The sequence below is a fragment of the Enhydra lutris genome, unplaced genomic scaffold, assembly GCF_002288905.1.
Source record: "Enhydra lutris kenyoni isolate GAN:26980312 unplaced genomic scaffold, ASM228890v2 scaffoldscaffold21, whole genome shotgun sequence".
Classification (NCBI taxonomy): Eukaryota; Metazoa; Chordata; class Mammalia; order Carnivora; family Mustelidae; genus Enhydra; species Enhydra lutris.
In genome coordinates, this window is record NW_019154105.1 from 36722110 (window position 1) to 36743172 (window position 21063).

The 21063-nt window shown below is 41.0% G+C and overlaps 1 protein-coding gene across 1 annotated transcript; it reads left to right on the forward strand.

The window, feature by feature from the left end:
• Positions 1-9355: 9355 nt before the first annotated feature.
• LOC111149306 (toll like receptor 10) lies at positions 9356-12058 on the forward strand. The gene is given in 4 exon segments (XM_022506295.1): positions 9356-10795; positions 11011-11101; positions 11103-11742; positions 11745-12058. Coding segments are annotated over 4 exon segments (2424 nt in total). The 5' UTR covers positions 9356-9368; the 3' UTR covers positions 12011-12058.
• The last annotated feature ends 9005 nt before the right edge of the window (positions 12059-21063 follow it).

Here is a 21063-nt window from a genome sequence, read left to right on the forward strand (position 1 = left end):
CCCCAGGAAGTTTTTATCTTCATGAGTGACATCCAACAGTGTCACCTGAAATTTAAGTATAAATAAAATCTCAAAACCCATTGCTTTGAAAAAGTTGATGTGTTCTCCTATAATCTATATAAATAGTGCCATGTTTGTTTTGTCATGTTACTTCAAAATAGGGCCTCTAGCTAACCCCTTCCCACTCTTTTCTAGTCAGATTAGTGAAATTATGGAGTCACCATTCCTAGCCTTCTGGTCACCCCTTAACCATCCCACCAGTTTGATGGGTATACTAACTGATCTGAACCTTGACAGAAGGCACCATCAAAGTGCTCTAAAAGGCTTCGGGAAATAATATGGCAGTTCTGCAAAAAAAAATTAAACATAAAATTGCCATATGATCCAGCAATTCCACTTCAGGTATAAACCCCAAAGAACTGAAAGCAGGAACTCGAATGGGCATTTGTGCACCCATGTTCATAACAACATTATTCACAAGAGCCAAAAGGCTAACTCAACCTGCATATCCATGGATGGATGAATGGATAAACAAAATATGGTGTCTACACACAATAAATTACTATTCAGCCTGAAAAAAGGAAATTCTAATACTACAACATGAAAGAATAAAGTCCTATCTTGCTATTCTTTTTAATATATATTTTTAAAGATTTTATTTATTTATTTGACAGGGAGAGATATAGTGAGAGAGAGAGAACACAGGCAGGGGGATTGGGAGAGGGAGAAGCAGACTGCCAGCTGAGCAGGGAGCCCGATGTGAGACTCGATCCCCCAGGGCCTCGGGATCGTGACCTCAGCCGAAGGCAGACACTTAAGAGCTGAGCCACTCAGGAGCCCCCCCTCTTTTATTAAAAGATTTTTTTTTTATTTATTTATTTGGCAGAGAGAGGGGGGCTGTGTGTGTGTTTGTGTGTGTGTGTGTGTGTGTGCAAGCACATGCGCGAGTGAGGGGAGGGAGCCCAACACTAATGCGGGACTCGATCTCACAACCCTGAGATCATAACTGAGCCACCAGGTGACTCCTCCCTTACCATTCTTTGGCAAGAGTTGTGAATACATTTTTCTTTAACAGAACTTTGATCTTGAAGTCAGAAAGAGAGCATTAGAGAAAAAAAGATAAATAAAGGAACGAGGCTGGTGATGGAGGGTATGGCACTGGGCCTTATCATCACCGCCATATAGAGAGAAGGAGTTCCCTGAGAATCAGTTTTTGGTTTGATTTGGTTTGATTTGATTTTTTTAAGCAGTCTCCACAGTCTGAGATTGGGACCTGAGCCAAAATCAAGAGTTAGACTTTTAACTGACAGAGCCACCCAGGTGCCCTGAGAAACAAGTTTTAGTTAGGGAGGTCAGACTATTCCAATATGAAAGGCAAAATGACATATGCGTGGACCTAACTGCTCTTGTGGAAGGTATTAGAAACCCTTTTTGTTTGTTCTGGTTGTTACTAGACCAGAAAGGGGTGACTGGACCCCAAATAATTCTCACTGAAGGAAATGAGATTTCAGAGAACAGACTGGAAGGATCTAAACCGTGCCATCCCTACGAGGGAATATAGTCCCAAGAACCTCTAGAGAAGTGTCTTCCTTTTTTTTTTTTCTTTTTTTAAAGATTTATTCATTTATTTGAGGGAAATGAGCAGCAAATATTTGAGCACACAGGAGCAGGGGTAGGGCAGAGGGAGGAGAGTTGGCAAGAGTTGTGAATACATTTTAAGCAGACTCCCTGCTGAGCGTGGAGCCTGGAGTGGGAATCAGTCTCCACCCTGAGATCATGACCTGAGCTGAAACCAAGAGTTAGACACTTAACTGCCTGTGCCACCCAGGAGCCCCAAGAATTGCTTAAAATGTTAGACAAAGAGTCAACATTAAGTTCAATTGGGAGCCCTTCGAAGACTGTGACAGTTACACCAGGCCACACCTGAGGTGGGAGATCTGAGAAGATGAGCATAGCTTCAAGCATTGCCAGTGAGTTTGGAGGTGACTCAGTTATTTGGAGAAAAGAGGAAAAAAAGAAGGAAATTCTGATATACACTACAACATGGAAGGACCTCAAAAACACTGTGCACTAAATGAACAAAGCCCGTCACGAAAGGGCAAACAAACATTCCATGATTCCACTCCTATGCGGTGCCTTCAGTAGTCAAACTTAGAGAGACAGAGAGTGGAGGCCAGGGGCTAAGAGGAGGGGGGATGGGGGGTGGAGAGGTGGGGGTTGGCGGGTGGGGAGTAGTTTAAGAGGTCGGGAGCTTCCGTTTGGGAAGATGAAAAGATCTGCAGATGGATAGTGTGACGGTTGCACAACCACGTGAATGGGCTTCGTGGCACTACACTTAAAAATGGTAGGTATCATGAATGAGTATTTTACTGCCATTTTTTACAAAGTGCTTGAAGAGTGTAATGAGTTTATGTGACGTGTAATGCCCCTAGCGTTCAGTAGGGGGCAAAGGAGCTTCAGCTTCAACCGAAAACCTTGATTCCAGTGCCCCTGCAGGCAGTCTAGCCCAGTGGATGAACCATTCCCGCCTACAGCCCCTCCAGACCTGCGGCAAGCCCCAGCGGTAAGAACTACCAGCCCTGTTCACTCTAACACTCGTGACAAAAGAAGAAGGGTTCAATGGGTCTTTTCTAAAGAAGGGATCATTAGAACTCCTGTACCTGGGAGGAAAGTAGTCTTATTACTCAGATTTTTAGTATTTATTATTGTGCCTATATTAATCTCAAGATGAATGATTAACGAATGACCTTGGGGCTCCTGATCTAAGAAACTGTCTTGCAGGCACTCGACGTTGGGGTTTCCTTTCACTGGTTGCCGATTAAACCTGGTCAGTCCTTCTACCCAGAATGGAGGCTCCCATCATGGTGGTGAGGTTTCTCCAGCTTTTATTTTTCCTTTCATGCATGTAAATAACATCTACTGCTTGGCTGTTGAAAGCATCGTTGTTGCTCCTTTACTAGTTTTAAAGTTCTGCATGTGTGCTATAGTCGGAAAGTAGGGGCACACCTGATGGATTTTGTACAATGTAGACCTTGTTCGGTTGCCTGCAGAAGTCCGGAGTGGCCAAAGATGGCCAGGTGGCTGCTGTAGGGTACAGAACGATTAATAGCACCTGGGCATTTGAGTCCTAGGAGAGCTTTCTCACAGACCACCTGTGCTGAGTTATGAATTAGGGTTCTGTGTACTTTCTAAGTTGTGTTTAACTTCTTGTGAATTCGTAACTTAGGAATGCATGTACGCAAAGAGTCTTGCGCTTTATGACACCTAGCTGAGTGTTCAGTAGCCACTGCTTGCCACTCACAGAGAGGCATGAGGGGTGAGAAGGGGGGAAGAAGCCACCATAACAGCTAGCTCTGATGATGGAATCAAGGTGGGTGATCACGTCCCAAATGGCTTCATTTCAGGTTTTGTAATGTCTTCCGTTTGGGTTCTGGGAAGGGACTAGAAAGGTCTGGGTTCAAATCCATACTCTATCCCTGGGTTAGCTTGGATGACTTACTTAACCTCTGGGTTTTAGCTCCTCCATTTGTGAAGTAGGGGATAAAAATGGTCGCCACTCTGTTGAGTTGTTGAAGGGATTGAACAAGATAGCGTATGAAAGCATTTATTTAGCTCAAAGCCGGCCATGTGGGAAGCTTTCAAAAAGTGTCGTTCTAGCTCTTTCTTCTGTTGCAAAGATCATTTACCATGCTGTGAGGTTTTAACCTCTTCTCCACTTTTTTGCTTCACTAGAAAAAGAGGTGATTGGTTGTTCTTTGGTAAACCACCAACAGTCATTTCATAGTGTCTTTTGATTTGGACTTTTAAATTATAAGCTAACAAAGAAAGTCATTTTCTGTTTTTCACCTGCTCTCAGCAGAGCAGAACAGTAGTAGGGATATGACAATATAGAATACATATTCAATGCATCTTTCATAAAAAAAAATTACGTCCTACTTTTTAAAATGTTGAAATGAAACGCCATAGGCACAGGTACTAACTAAGAAATAGGACCTTTTTATTTTATCATATTTAGAGAAGTTCAAAAAGAGTTGGTTCCTCTCCCTTCTTTAGAATAAGTTACAAATGAGGTTGTGGTATTGAGCAGGTCAGTAAAATATGAAGAAGTCAGTAAGATATGAAAGCTATGACACCTCATTTCACGGGGTTCCAGAGGTAGCAACTGGGTTGGATTCTGCTGCATTTTTCAGGGGCCATAGTCCCCGAACCCAGGAGCTACGTTTGCAGTCAAATGCTCTGCCACTGAGCTATACCTGCTGAGAGCTACATTTGAAGTACTCTGTGAAATGATAATGTCAAATACACTTTTGTCAGCTTAATGACTGCCGGGGTCCTGCCGAGCCATATTCGATCCTGAGACAAAAGGAAAAATCAGGATTAATGATCCCGTCTTTATGAAAAATTTTCACATTTTATTCATCGTGGATTTTTAGGTTAAAATTAATTTTTTAAAATGTTTCATTAAAAAGTTATTTATCTTGATTATTGAGTTTCTTGACACCCTTTGAAACTGGTGCCAGAAATCGCCCTACTCTGGGCCTAGATGGCTGCCACCATTTGTGAAAAGCTACATGTGATGACAGCGATATGTATACATTATCTTTTTTTAGGACTCTGCACAAAATACACTTACAGATGAAAAAATGGAACCCTTCAGCAGTTAAATAAATGGTCTAATTTAACACAGCCAGTAAGTTGCTAAGTAGGACTTGAACACAAATCTATCAATCCCTAACACTAAACTCATTCTCTGACCATTGCGAACTGCACCATATCAGGAACTCACAACACAAATTCGTTCATTTGACACATTTTTGAGAGCATATTATATACCACCTTGTGCTAAGAGATACAAAATTGAAATCATTCATTCATCTATACATTTAAAAAGCATTTACTGAGCGTGTGCTATGTGCACTATTCTATGTGGCGGGGATACAGAAGTCAACAAGGTCATCATCTCCTTTCTTATGGGTGTAAGAGGTAGAAGAGACAGTCAATACATAAATGAACCAAGGTTTCAGATAGCAGTATGTTTTGAAGAGACATAAAATAAGGTGATGTGAACTAATACAAGTCGGCCTCTTTGCTGCTGAGCGGGGAGCCCAACACAGGGCTGAGCAGGGAGCCCAACACAGGGCTCAATCTCAGGACCCTGAGATCATGACTTGAGCCAAAGGCAGATGCCTAACTGACTGAGCCATCCAGGCATCCCCACAAATTGGGCACTTTAGATTAGGTGGTCAAGTCAGGTCTCTTAGAGGAAATAGTCTGTAAGGCATGATCTAAAGGACAAGACAATCCAGCCAAGGAAGGACTGGGGAAACAGCATCCCAAGCAGGGGGACAAGCTAGCGCAGGACACTAAGGTCAGAGCGAGTGTGGTATGAAGTGAGATCCTAGAGAGAAGCAAGAGCAGCTCAGGGAGGGTGTTATAAACCAGTGTCGGGAGTATGGGTTTTATTTTAAGTGTGGCAGTACATAGTTAGGACACAGCCTGGCTGCTGTAACAAAATACAGTGACTTCAACAAGATAGGACTCAACACAATGGCTCCATCCATGTCAGTCCTTGTAAGGAATTGATATAAAACCTAAAGTGGGTGGTCATTGGCAGACTTACTCGTTAGGTTCCTTGGACTGTATACTGGGACACTTGAAAGAATCAGTATGACTTAGTGAGATATAACTTCATTGTGATAAGGTACTATAACATCTTTGAAAACTAATTTACCTTGACTCACCTAGAGAGACAAAGTAGCAGAGTCACTAGGACACCAGGTGCTGGTATATTAACTTTGAGACTCTGAGGCACTTACAGGACCTCTCTAAGCACCACCTTCCATATCTGTAGAAGGTGAACAGTGATAGCACTGACCCTGTAAGGCAGTTGTTGCAAAGATCAAGCTAAATGAAGTTAGTATTACTTAGCTCAGTGAATGTTAGTCGTTGTTACCTAAAAAGACATCAATGGGCCATTGCCTCATTTACATGATAGAGTCAACAGGGGGACGCTATCTGTAGATAGCTATTAGCTATCTGTTGAATAGATATAAATGTACTATTATGGTACTGGTAACAATTTTATTTTGCTGTATTTTTAAAATCTAGAAGATTATCATGAACATAAAGTTATATCATAGAGGCTGTCTTATTATGTTCATATTTGTTCTTACACTGATGATTGGATGTTATATTAAGGGTTACATAAAAAAGGAGATGACCAAGAAAAGACTACCTGGGACAGATTGGAGGAATATTCTCAGTGGAAAGGTGAAAACCCCAGGCCAGTTCCAGGCTACCATCTTCTCAATCCCATCCTCCGACCTAGGGCCTTTGGTGCCCCCGTCCATCGAGCACACAATAGACAAGGAATATCAAAATCAAAGTTTTCTCTTCACAGTCATGGCACAAGATGGTTGAGCATAGCTGTGTCCATTTTCCTATATTCTACAAAACAGTTTTATAAAGTGTTCTCATTTTTAAATTACTTAAAAATGGGAAATATCCACATTTTCTAGGATTTCTTAACAACAACAATGACAAATTTGGACAGGTTCTAGAGAAAGAAAAATCCAGATGAGCATGAGGTAATATTCTAGGTATCCTTTTGTCTGAGTTCTGCCAGTTTTGTCCCCTCACCATGTCTAAGTATTTATTATTTCATTTATTTATCCCTAAATTCTGTGGGGAGAGTACTATTAAAGTACTATTACCTGCATTTTAGAGAGGAGGAAACTCATGGATGCTGAGGCTTTTGAGAGAAAAGTCAGACTTCAGTTGTTTAAATAGACACAGAACAGAGACAATTGAAGAATTAAGATTTTCACAATATTCATTATCCAAGATATGTATTAAGCTGCGAGGAACTTTTCTGGACACTGGAACTATAGCAGTGAATAGAACAGATAGAACTTCTGTTCTTTCACAGCTTACATTCTAGTAAGGGGATAAGAAAAGAGAGACTACAAACAAGGTGGTGAGAAGGACTAGAAAGAAAAATAACTTTAAGATAAGGAGAAGAGAGAGTGATTAGGGAGTTGTATTTTGTAGAGGAGGGTCAAAAAAAAGTCTATCTGTCATACAGAGATGTCAAGGGAGTGAAGGAGCATGCCACTTGTCATCTGGGACAAGTGTATTCTGGAAAAAGAAGGGCAAGTACAAGTTCAAAGATCTAATGTGGGGTCATGCTTGGAAAGGGTAAGGAATGACCAGACAAGAGTTGGGAGTTAGGCACTGAAGATGTCAGATCTTGCAAGGACTTGGGATTTTTTTCTGGTTGAGTTAAGAAGCCAGTGGGGGATTTGGAATAAAGGAGTGGCTGATTGTGACATGCCTTTTAAAGATTCCTCTGTCTGTTGGGAGGAAATGACTGAAGAGACACACCGTTGGTAGGAAAGACCCCCTGGGACTCTATCAAGAAAAGAGGCAGTAGGGGAAGTGGGGAGAAGTGGTTAGAGTCTAATACTGAATTCATAAACTCTTAAACTTTATGTTCTCCCACACCAGGTGCAGGGGAGGTGAGGGGAAGTGGTTAGAGTCTAATATTAAACATAAACTCTTAAACTTTATGTTCTCCCACACCAGGCACTGGGAAAATACCAAGGCAAGGTAAATAGCTTGGTGAGTTTTCCTGCTTATCCATGCATGTGTCCAATACAAACTGACCTTCACTTTCCTCAGACTAGTCACTCTTACAGACAAGTAGGGCAACCAAAAGATATATCCATAAGAAGATATGGTGTAGGGAGACCTCTCTGGGCTCTTCACACCAACCCATTGTTCTGAGGAGCTGTGTGTGTGTTTGTGTGTGTCCATGTACCTGTGCAGGCATGTGTATATATTTTGGCATGGTAGAAAGAAATGGAAACTGCTTTCATCATTATTGCTGTTATTTGGCAGTGATCCAGATTGCTTTTGCCACCAACCTGAAGACATATGGCCCCATAAGGACAGAAACCATTCTGTTCATTTCTGTGTTTTGGACCTTCCATGTACACGGGTAAGTCTTGTTGAAAATCAAATATTAGCTCAAAGGACTCTCTATGTCCACAAATATAAAAGTTGAGGAGAGCAATATCTTGACATTAATTCGGGAGCCCATAGTATTCAGTAATAAAAAAAAAATTACTTCATTGAGAACTTAAAACCTGCACATGTTTATAGCTATTGTAGTCATAACTGCCAAAACTTGGAAGCAACCAAGTTGTCCTTCAGTAGATGAATGGATAAATGAACTATGACACGCCCAGATAATGGAATACTATTCTGTGCTAAAAAGAAATGAGCTATCAAACTATGCGAAAACATGGAGGAACTTTGAATGCATATTAGTAAGAGAAAGAAGCTGAACTGGAAAATCTACATACTGTATGTTTCCAGCTATATGCTATTCTGAAAAAGACAAAACTATGGAGACAATCAAAAGATCGGTGGTTGACAGGGGTTGTGGAGCAGGGGGAAGATGAATAGGCAGAGAACAGAGGAATTTTAAGGCATGAATGAATGCATAATGATCAATGCAAGTCATTATACATTCATCCGAACTCACAGAATGTCCAACACCAAGAGTGTGAACTGTCATGTCAGTTACAGACGTCAAGTGATGACAATGCGTCAATGTAGATCCATCAGTTGCAACAAACGAGCCATGCTGATGGGGCATGTTGATAATGGGGGAGGCCAGGTATGCGTGGAGGTAGGTGGATATGGAACGTCTCTATACCTTCCCCTTTCCCTCAATTTTGCTGTGAGCCTTAAGCTTCTCTAAAAGAATAAAGTCTTAAAATCTTTTACTTTCAATTTTTCTTAAAGCCCTCGGGCTATCAAAATGGCATGGAAGGGAGAGTGTTGAGCATGACCTGGCAATGAAATTCCTAAGTGGAACTGGGAAAAAGGCACTTCTGCCAACTATTATATATTTATCTCCCTTGTGGGAATCCTGACTTGCCTCAGCGATGAGGATATGGCACAGTAACTGGCTTGGAAATCTATAACCCAAGCTCTCAGATCAAGTCAAAGACTCAATGCAGTCAATGCAGGCTGGAACCCTATTCCAAACTCTTGGTGAATAGAGTCAATTTTTGGCATTAAAAATAATCTATACTGGGGTGCCTGGGTGGCTCGGTAAGTTAAGTGTCCAATTCTTGATCTCAGCTCAGGTCTTGATCTCGGGGTTGTAAGTTCAAGCCCCATGTTGGGCTCTACGCTGGGCATGGAGCCTACTTTAGATAAATAAATAAATCCTATAGAATTTAACAAATGACATAACCACTTCATATTATATACTTAGTATTATATGTCTTTCCAGGATTTGAAATCATCTTCATCATTCATATGAGGGAACCAGTGATAGAATCCTTGGAGTTACAATGAAACATATCAGAAGCATTTACGTATTTTGTAGTATTGCTGTGTCAGTGCAGGGCTGGGCTTCGAAGTTGCCAGAAGAAAGGGAGTTAACGACCAATTTCTCCAACATGTCTCTAAGAAAGGTTCCTGCAGACTTGACCCCAACCACAACCACACTGGATTTATCCTACAACCTCCTTTCTCGACTCCAGAGTTCAGATTTTCGTTTTGTCTCTAAACTGAAAGTTTTGATTCTGCGCCATAACAGAATCCAAGAGCTGGATGTCAAGACCTTTGAATTCAACAGAGAGTTAAGATATTTAGATTTGTCTTATAACAGACTGAAGATTGTAACTTGGTATTCACTGGCGGGTCTCAGACATTTAGATCTTTCTTTCAATGATTTTGACACCATGCCTATCTGTGAGGAAACTGACAACATGTCACATTTGGAAATCCTAGGTTTAAGTGGGGCAAAAATACAAAAATCAGATTTCCAGAAAATTTCTCATTTGCATCTAAATACTGTCTTCCTAGGATTGAAAAGTCTTTCTCATTATGAAGAAGGTAGCCTGCCCATCTTAAACACAACAAAACTTCACATTGTTTTACCAATGAACACAAATTTCTGGGTTCTTTTGCATGATGGGATCAGGACCTCAAAAGTACTAGAAATGACAAATATAGATGGCAAAAGCCAACTTGCAAGTTATGAAACTCAACAAAATCTTACTTTAGAGGATTCCAAGACCTCTATTCTATTACTTAATAGAGTTGATTTACTCTGGGATGACCTTCTCCTACTCTTCCAGTTTATTTGGCACACATCAATAGAATGCTTCCAAATCCAACATCTGACTTTTGGAGGCAAGGTTTATCTTGACCACAATTCATTTGATTACTCAAAGACTATAATGAGAACTATGAAATTGGAGCACGTAAAATTCAGAGTTTTTTCTGTTTCACAGGAGAGGGTCTACTTGCTTTTTACCAAAATGGATGTAGAAAACCTGACTATATCAGATGCACAAATGCCTCACATGCTGTTTCCTGTTTATCCTACAAGATTCCAGTATTTAAATTTTGCTAATAATATCTTAACAGATGACCTGCTTAAGCAACCTATCCAGTTGCCTTTTTTGAAAACTCTCATTCTGAAGGGCAATAAATTGGAGACACTTTCTTTAGTGAGTTTCTTTGCCAGCAACACATCCTTGAAGCACTTAGATCTGAGCCAGAATCTGTTACAACATCAAAATGATGAAAATTGCTTTTGGCCAGAAACCCTGATCACTATGAACCTGTCCTCCAACAGATTTGCTGATTCTGTTTTCAGGTGCTTGCCCAGAAGTATTCAAATACTTGACCTGAATAATAACAAAATTCAAACTCTCCCTAAAGACATTATTCATCTGAAGTCTTTGCAAGAGCTGAATCTTGCATTTAATTTTCTCACTGGGGGCGCCTTGGTGGCTCAGTGGATTAAAGTCTCTGCCTTCGGCTCAGGTCATGATCCCAGGGTCCTGGGATCGAGCCCCACATCGGGCTCTCTGCTCGCCAGGGAGCCTGCTTCCTCCTCTCTCTCTCTCTGCCTGCCTATCCGCCTGCTTGTGATCTTTTTCTCTATCAAATAAATAAATAAAATCTTTAAAAAAAATTTTTTTTTCTCACTGATCTTCCTGGGTGTAGTCATTTCAGAAAACTCTCAATTCTGAACATTGTAATGAACTTAATTCTCAGCCCATCTCTGGATTTATTTTTAGAGTTGTCAGGAAGTTAAGACTCTGAATGCAAGAAGAAATCCATTCCGGTGTACTTGTGAATTAAGAGATTTCATTCGGCTTGAAAAGTATTCAGAGGGCATGATGATTGGATGGTCAGATTCGTACATCTGCGAATACCCTTTGAATCTAAAGGGGACTCGGTTAAAGGATGTTCATCTTCCTGAATTATCTTGCAACACAGCTCTGTTGATTGTCACCATTGTGGTTATCATGCTAGTTCTGGGGATGGCTGTGGTCCTCTGTTGCTTCTACTTTGATCTGCCCTGGTATCTCAGGATGCTGGGTCTATGGACACAGACACTGCAGAGGATTAGAAAGACGGGCCAAGAACAACTCAAGAGAAATGTTTGGTTCCATGTGTTTATTTCATACAGTGAATGTGATTCTACGTGGGTGAAGCATGAATTAATCCCCAATCTAGAGAAAGAAGAGAAATTGATTTGCCTCCATGAGGGACACTTTGACCCTGGCAAGAGTATTACTGAAAATATCATGAACTGCCTTGAAAAAAGCTATAAGTCCATCTTTGTTTTGTCTCCCAACTTTGTCCAGAGTGAGTGGTGCCATTATGAACTCTACTTTGCCCACCACAGTCTCTTCCATGAAAACTCTACGTAATGTTTATCTTACTGGAACCCATTCCACTCTACTGCATTCCTACCAGGTATCCTAAGCTGAAAGCTCTTCTGGAAAAGAAAGCATACTTGGAATGGCCTAAGGATAGGCGTAAATGTGGACTTCTTGGGGCAAATCTTCGAGCTGCTATTAATGTTAATTTATTAGAAACCAGAGGGATGTGTGAACTGCAGACATTCGTGGAGCTAAATGAAAAGTCTTGAGGTTCTGCAATCTCTCTGATAAGAACAGACTGCCTATAAAATCCTCTCTTCCCCTGGAAAAATGCAAAGGAAATTGGGGCCTGCATACATTTTCAGGATAGAAGTTGATACCCCCTTTATGCTGGTAACTGAGCAATACCATTAAAATGAAAAATGATTAATTTTTTTATGTCCATTCCCGGAAGGATTTCTAAGAATGTATACACAGAAACACAAGTTTGCAAAGGCTTATGTAAAAAGATGTTCATCCCAACATTGTTTATAATCAGGAAAAATCAAAAACAGCTCACATTTCCATAGAAGATTGATTCAATCAATCATAGTTCATTAATGCAACAGAATATTACATACCCATTAAAAAGAATGAGGTAGTTCTATATTTGCTGGTATGAGGAAAATTATACTAATATGATAGTTTATATATTGAAATAAAAGTCTAAATGAATTTGCACCAGTACATTGGTATAGTAACAGTGGTTTGAGTCTAGGAGGTTGTAGCACAGAAAACTTTTTGTTTCTAGGTTGTATATTTCTTTAACATTGGAATTGCTTAAGTGAATCTGTATTTCTTTTGTAGGTAGGAAAACACAATAAAGATAATTTTTAAAGCCTATGCATCCTATCATTTCACTTGATTCTTCCTTTCAAGTCTCACCAGTCATAGAATGAAAACAAGCTTTTCTAAATTTTGCAAAATTATATGTTATTTCCCTAATTAAAAATGAGACTCCCCTCATGAGAAAAATTCCTGTGGCTCAGGATGCCTGGGGTCTCTGTTGGTCAAGAAAAATTTCTGTGACTTATGTAACCATAAAGGAAGAAAACGGCCATATTTAAAATCTGACACTGGTCCCCTCTTACCTCATCTCCATCATCTCCATCATTGAGACCTATCAAGTTATGGGCCCTTTCCCAGAACATTCGGTCTTTGGTATCATGACTGATCATTGAGGGAATCTTACATATCCTTCAAGGTACAATCCAAATGTCAACTCTTTTTTGAAAACTTCCTTACTTCCAAGTATGATGCTCCATAACACTTCTGACATACTTCTATCACCACACTGATCATATATGTTTTTAAAGTTTCCCTTTCTTATTAGACTATGAGCCAGGACAAAGGCCAGGACAGACTCCCCCCTGCCCTTATTTTCAGCAAACATTTGCTCAGTCCCTGGTTCAGAGAATGAGTCAGTGAATGTTTATGTTAGGTAAGCTAGAGGAGCATAGCAGGGACCCAACTGGCTTCGGGTTAGAAAGTCAACTGAGAAGACAAGAATCCAGAATTGAAGAATTTCTGAGTATAGCTTGAATCATGTGAAATTGCCAGTGTGTGATTGCTCTTGGCCTATAAGAATATCTATTTTATCTTATTCAATCTAATAAAACTAATTTCCTAAGCAGGGTAAAATTGGGCTTTACATCTATTTTATTTCCTCATAGTTGTAGTCTTATGAATTCCTCATGCTAGTAGTCATTTGAGAAATTGTAATGAAGATGGTCCACCTGAAAGTGTAGGGACAGAATTGGGTCAATCTCTAAGCCAGATGGTGCTATCATTTGGCTAATGACCAATCTACTGGGAGTAGGCTGAGTGTCTCTCTTCTTCCATCCTAGTGAGCTCATAACCTGTTTGGTAGAAGGGGAAATCCAAGGAAATCACAGAGCAGGGAGAGCAGAGAATGGGGAGAATGCATTTCCAACCAGGCTTTCAGCATCTGGGCCACTGTTGTTAGTGTGACTCATGGCTCCTGGGTGAGTCAGACAGTTGCTTAGGAGGATTTTGTAAATTTTGAGTAAATGACTCAGTGTGAGACTCTTACCTTTAATGGTTAGTTAACTGGGAACATGTAAAGTAGGTAACATTAGCCCTAAAGTCACCAGGATTGAGTTATTCCATGGTAGAATCCTCAGTTTAGTAATAAAGTTTTAAAAATAAATGTACTCTTATCACAACTAAAAAAACAAAAAACCAAAAAAAAAACCCACACACACATCAGGCATAGCTGTCAGCAACTCCTTATTTCAGCAGCTAGACTACCCTTAAATCTGCCCTATCAGTCCATTCTACTATTCCTCTCTCAGAAACTCAGATACCATCAAAAATGTCCTACTTTGCTTGGTTTTGACTTTTCTGGCTCACACTGGAAAATGAATTTTACCTAAGTTTAACGTTGGGACTAGAGAGAGAGGTAGCACCTAGCCTCGTGCAAACCTGATCATATACTTTTACCCAAAACATTTTGGGTTTCATCAAGAGTCCCACTGTCCTCAACCATGACATTGGTGAGGAAGTAAGCATTACATGGGCTGCACATGCAATGACTCTGATCATTATAATCACAGTGTAATGACTCTGATCATGTTTCAAAAGTGATTTCAGGTCTTGTGAAATTGCAAGTTCCTTTTCATTTCCTTGCCATTTGTCAACCTGGAGCTTCTTCCATTTCCACCACCCCTTACCCCCCAAGAAGGGAGAGCTCTATGAACATTGTTCAAGTCTGTCTTGGACTCTTCAGGGTAACTTCCCAGCCACTGGGCCTCTTTGCAGATAAATTACAATCTCTTCAGGATGCTAAGAGTCCAGTGTTGACAACGTTCTATATTCTATAAACCTGGTAAAGAGGTGTACGCTAGCCTGGGATTATAATCCTCTAATTCCAACTGGTTTGGAGGGAGAAGAGCTTTAAATGAGATTTATGGCAAATGTTCCATGAGGTTCAGCTCCTTTATGAATTATAATGAATCGTTCAAGAAGAGCATGGACTAGGAATACTTAAACTGAGTGAGAGTTTAGAGCTTATCAAGTATAACTCTCACTTTTAAGTGGGGAAGTTGAGGCTTGGGAATTTTAAATGACTCACCTAAGCCTGAGGTTAAACATCAGTCTTTCAACTCCTTGACTGAAGAGGCTTTTCTTTCCTATCTAGGATAAGGTGCCTCTTACTTTTTGTATTTATTTTATCATCTTGATCCTTTTGTTTCCATTCTCAATAGTAGGGCCCGGGATTGGGCTCCTTGCATATCCTGCTTATACCGTCCATAATTATTTGTGCCTGGACACTGCAGTTTCTCCCTACTTCCTCATATTTTTTCCTCATCCCAGCCCCCAACTCTTAGGAAAGGCTTCCTTGAATTTCTAAGTCCTTCTTAGGGTCTTGTACCGCCAAGACTGGCAGTGCTCTTTAAGCAAGATATCCCTGGCCCAGGCCCAGACCCGCCCGGATCCTGGTCTTCATTTGTCCCCTTAAAGATGTCTTCTGACCCTCTGTCTTATACAAGAGGTCAACCAGGTATTCTGAGGAGTTCTGGAACTCATGCCTATGGGGTCCTCTCAGAATCTGTGGTTGAGCCCCGATTTGAGTTCGACAATCTGGCAAGCGGATGACTCCTGCTGGCTGAAGCAGTGTGGGATAACTGAAGATCGGGCCGCCAGAATAGTGCTAGCACACTGATTTGGGGTGACTCTCACATTGAACACAAGGTAATTTCAGGGGGTCAGAGCTGGCGATAGTCTACCGCCAGCCCTGGGGCTTGAGCCACCAGTGTGGGCTGGTGTCCATCTGTGTTTTGACTGGTGCCACCTCTTGTCTATAGCACCTTAGAATAACAAGCATGGTGGCAGGTGTCTTTTTCCCTGCACTACTCTTCTTTCTGCAACCTCTAGCATCCAGGATGATCACCACCATTGCTGTAAGCTCTGTGCCATGTGTTAGGTAGTCCTTCAAGGATGGTTTTCAGACTAAACACCAATGCGTCTTCCAGCCAATGTCCTCTCTTATCTGCCATTGCTGTCTTATCTGACATTATGCTCTTCCTATCTTAAGCATGCTGAAGAGGGAAGTACATATCTCACAGGGGCAAGACCATGCTTCCCTCTTCACACATGAACCCCTCACCTAACCCCCTGACTGGTGTTGGTGTGTGGAAGGCAAGGATTCAGTCAACATCAAAAGAGCTCCCATTCTGAGAATGTGACGATTACTACCTCAAGAGTCCAAGAGAAGACAAGACTGGAAAATACCTTGTTCTAGATTTATACCACACAATTCTGAGTGGTAAACAGGACCAGAAAAGGAATATTGATTCACATTTACCTACATACTTTGGGGAAGGCTCACATCAACGAAGCATAGTACCAATCTTTGAGGAAGAGACATTGGAAGGCAGTGTAGCTGGATGATAACGTATCATGGCTAATAATGTGACCAGCATTACAGACATGCTATTGGGGAACTTCAGAGGCAAGAAGAGCTACCCTGTTTAATGTAAACAGGCTCTGAAGACCCAAGTCCTTGTGATTAATTACAGCACTGCTACCCTTTTCTCCTGGGAGAGTACATTAACCAGGGAGAGTACATTGGACAATAAAATGCCTGAAGGGATGGTTCCTGGATTTGAACAGGAAGAGATGGTGCTTGGACCCTACAAAGAATCTTTCAATGTGCCAACTGGAAAATAAACCATACATAAGTAACTCTTCTCTATCCATCTTCATGAATAAGACACTATACCTCTCATGGGTCCATATATTTTGAAACTTTTTTAAAATCAAATTATCTATAGAGAAAGGAGCCCTACATTGCAAAAAATCTTTTCCCTAACCCTTGGAGGCACCACTGAGAAGGAGACTGTCCTGCCTTATGCAGCCAGAACTTACCTTGTTTCTTATTTCTTAGCTGCTCAACTTGTTTTGGTTTTTGCGTAAGTTATTGACAGCAGGAGAATTTTGTCTCAAGTGCTAATGGGTCATGTGGTGAAATCCAGTGGTAAGACTGAAGGTTCTGACCAGGGGCAAAGACACATTCCAGTACCACACTATTATGGTTATTGGAAGTTTCTCCTACGGTTTTTATAAAAAAAAATTGAAAAGGGGTGCCTGGGTGGCTCAGTTGGTTAAGCGACTGCCTTCAGCTCAGGTCATGATCCTGGAGTCCCCGAATCAAGTCCCGCATCAGGCTCCCAGCTCCATGGGGATTCTGCGTCTCCCTCTTACCTTCTCCTCGCTCATGTTGTCTCTCACTGTCTCTCTCTCAAAAAAATAAATAAAATCTTTAAAAAAAAAATTGAAAGGAAGAGGGACATTTCTTATTTTATGTCATGATGGGTTATGACATAACCCAATGACAACCCAACGATGGGTTGTGTCATTATTAAGTTCTGTTCTCCCTATGGAAGAAGTTAGATTTTTAGTTGTCCCTGGGAACTTTCTAAACCTAATGACCTGAAGTATTTAACTTTCTAGGGTTGGCAAGGATGTTGAGAAAAGGGAAGCTTTGTTCCCTTGAAAAGGGAATTCCTTGTTGGTGAGAATGTAAATTAGTGCAGCCACGATGGAAAACAGTATGGAAGTTCCTCAAAAAATCAAAAATAGAAATACCATATGACCCAGCAATTCCAAAGAAAGTGAGAACACTAACTAGAAAAGGTATCTGCACCCCCATGTTCCCTGCGGCATTATTCATGATAGCCAAGATATGGGAACAACCGAAGTGTCCATTAATGGATGAATGGAAAAAGAAAGTGTGGTAGAAATATATAATGAACTATTATTTGGCCATAAAAAGGAAGGAACTCCCGCCATTCGTAACATCATGAATGGACATCGAGGGCATTAAGCTAAGTGAAATAAGTCATACAGAGAAAGACTGAATGATCTCACTTACGTGTGCAGTCTAAAAATCCCAAAGCCAAACAAATACCAAACTCATAGATACAGATAACAGATTGGTGGTAGCCAAAGGCTGGTGGGTGGTGGGTGAAATGGGTGAAAGGGGGGTCACAAGGTGAAATTGCCAGTCATAAAATCAACAAGTCCGAGGGATGTAACATACAGCATGATGACTATAATTAATAATAGTAAAATATTCCATATTTGAAAGTTGCTAATAGGGTAGATCTTAAAAGTTCTTTCCCAAGAAAAAAAAGGTTTTGTAACGACGTATGATGACGGATGTTAACTAGATTTATTGTGGTGATCATTTCAGAGTATATACAAATTTCGAATCATGTTCTACACCTGAAGCTAATGTAAGGTTATATGTCAATTATTCTTGATTTAAAAAATTGGAGAGAAAAACAAGACGGTCATACTAGTGTTCATAGCTTACTTAAAGATAATTTGAAATCTAATGTCATATTAAATGACCCTGTTAGAAAATAGATAAATAAACCTCTAAAAACAAAACTGAACATTATGCAGTTGGATACACTAAATATACATCATAAACCACCAAATCAATAAGATAACAGTCAATTAACTTTTTAAAAAATAAAATATGGCTATATACATCATCTCAGAAAGCTTCACGATTAAAGAGGCACTAATGAAAGAGGAAAGACACTGCATATTCATTACAATAATAATAGTACTATGAGTATGTGTAATTAGCCTAATGAACCGGTGAACATTTTCTCTAATTATTATAACATGGAAATTAAAACTTCTGTTCATTTTTGAACCATTTCCAGATACTTATTTGGGCTCTTTTCTATAATATTTTTCTGAAAAGCAGAGGTAAAAAAATAAAATCACTAAATCTTTTGATACTTAATAATAGATTTAGGAGTGTGAAATTGGGAGTACTTAGCCAATTGGGCAAAAAATAAATTTTGGTCTTTGCTGCTTCCCTTTCAGTTTTTGTCTATTGTTGTTCCAGAGTTCACAATCGTGCAGAGACCATAAAGTCATGTCCTATTCTTAGTCTTTGCAAAAAGTTCAAAAAAATTGCTCCCCCAAGCCAAGCATGTGATTTATATAATGAAAACAAATAGTTGAATTACATATGGTATACAAGATTAAAAAAAAAAATAGTCCTCCGGTGTGGACATCTTAGCACCCCAAAGTCTCAGTGCTGGAATTCAGAGTTTTATTGAGTCTCTCATGAAATCTGTTTGTGCAGCACTCGCTCCTAACCTTTGTGGGAGCTCTAAACCATTGGGGGGGGGCGGTGGGGAGGAGTATGATTAACACCCCATTCTTCCCATTTTCCTTATTCCTTCCCACCTCTCCTTTGCAAGCCCTATCACTGCCCCCACCAAGTACTCTTTCCTCCTCTTACCATCCATATGCATATGTAAACAGGGAGGGAGTGAACAGCCTCCCAACAGCCCAACTTCGATTCCCAGTTTGGATTCAGTTAGAACACACTGCTACATATTTTTCTTAAATATTTTTATTTATTTATTTGACAGACAGAGATCACAAGTAGGCAGAGAGGCAGGCAGAGAGAGGAGGAAGCAGGCTCCCCGCTGAGCAGAAAGCCTGATGCTGGGCTAATGACCTGAGCCAAAGGCAGAGGCTTTAACCCACTGAGCCGCCCAGGCACCCCCACACTGTTACATATTTTATAAAGCAAATTGGACGGGGAGGTTTGTCCCATAAGGAAGCCCAGGAGAGGCTGGAGGAGGGGAATGAATACATTCTCCATTGTCAGAACCTTAGAAAATCTTAGAGTCAATTTCTTCCTGAGGCTTTATAAGCAGGAAGCTCTATGAGCTTGCAATTTGCTTGATATAATAGCTAGAAACGGAAAAGATGGAATTTCTCTTTTAATTTTTAAGTCTCTCATCCTTAAAACTTAGCTTCAGGCATCAAACTAAAAAGAACAAAAAAGAAATAAGAAGGTTATTAAAAAGGAAAAACCCAACCAAGAAAGAAAGAAAGAAAGAAAGAAAGAAGGGGGGGGAGGGAAAAAAGAATAGAAAAGAAATAAGAAAAAGAAAAACAAAAAGAGAGAAAAGGACCAAGAAAAAAAGAAACACTGCAGGCCCTGGCTATAATGTAACTTCTCATTTTGCAGTGTGTGCGTCTAACCTTAAAGCAACGTCCCCGGGGGAAGTCAAACGCCCCGGCCCTGGGGTTTACAGGAGTTTCACTTCACTGGTTGCTCCCCAAAGGTCCTTGCGGGTGTGGAAAGCAGAAGTTCACATTAAAACAGATCGCATTGTGCATGCAAGATTGATACTACCAGCAAAGCGTCTCTGCCCCTTAGTTCACTTCAGTTCTCAGCTTGGCTCTTTGCACCCCAATTAGATGGGCTCTATCAGAAACCCCGCCTTGGCTTGAGCGGGATGCTTTACAGGGTTTGCTGAAGCACCTGGCCACTTACTTGTTTTGTAAATTCTGCAATAAATGCCTTAACGAGCCCCTGTGCCAGAGAAGGAAGTACCGCGAAAAACCAGTCTGACCTTCTCCAGAGCTCACCTTGACCCGGGGCACCTGTCCCATCCGTCATCCTTCAGAGGGCGGACCTGCAAGGGACTCAGGGCATTGCGATTTTACAAGAGGTTTTTCTTTTGTTGTTTCTCACTCCCCCGCCCTTTGTTTCTCATTTTTCTTTCTTTTTCCTCTTCACGACTTCGGGAAGGCACAGAAGGAAGCAGCTTTTCGGGTCGACTCAATTCTTATTCCTGTGCCAAATCAGAAACCACGGAAAGAAACAGTTGGAAACCAGGGAAAATCGCTTGAAAGCCAGAACCTTGCTGCGCGTGGGCGGCATCACACCTGCGAGCTTGTTCCGGTCTCACCTGAAACTCGTTAGAAATGCGGTATTTCAGGATCCATCCCAGACCCACTGAATTAGAATCTGCATTTTAACAAGCGCCCCCGCTGATTCCTATATACAATAAGGTTTGAGAAACTTGGGAAAGGAAAACTTCACAAATGAGTTCAAGTCTTGCCCCCACTGAAGGGCGCGCCCTTGTGTGAAATTTTGGGGTCACAGCGACACCTGGTGGTTAGTTTGGTAGTTGCAGACAAGCTGCGTCTAAGGACGGTAGGTTCATTCATCACTGGAGCGACAGGTGACTCTAGTAAAGGCGCCCAGAGGTCTCCGCCTTCCGCCTGTCTCCACCACGCTGTCAATTAAAGGGATGGAGGCCCTCCCTTCGAAGGATGCCTTCTGCTGAAGCATAGCACGGCAGATAGGCTTAGTCCATTTTCTGCAGTGGAAACAGCAGGACAACAGGTCTCAAAGCATTTCTTCACCCTTCACAAGACTTTTCATAAAATTCACAACGCCATTAAAACTCAGAGACACAAGATGGCTTTAGAGATCATCCAAAGGAGTGGCGCTCGCCTTTCAGGGATG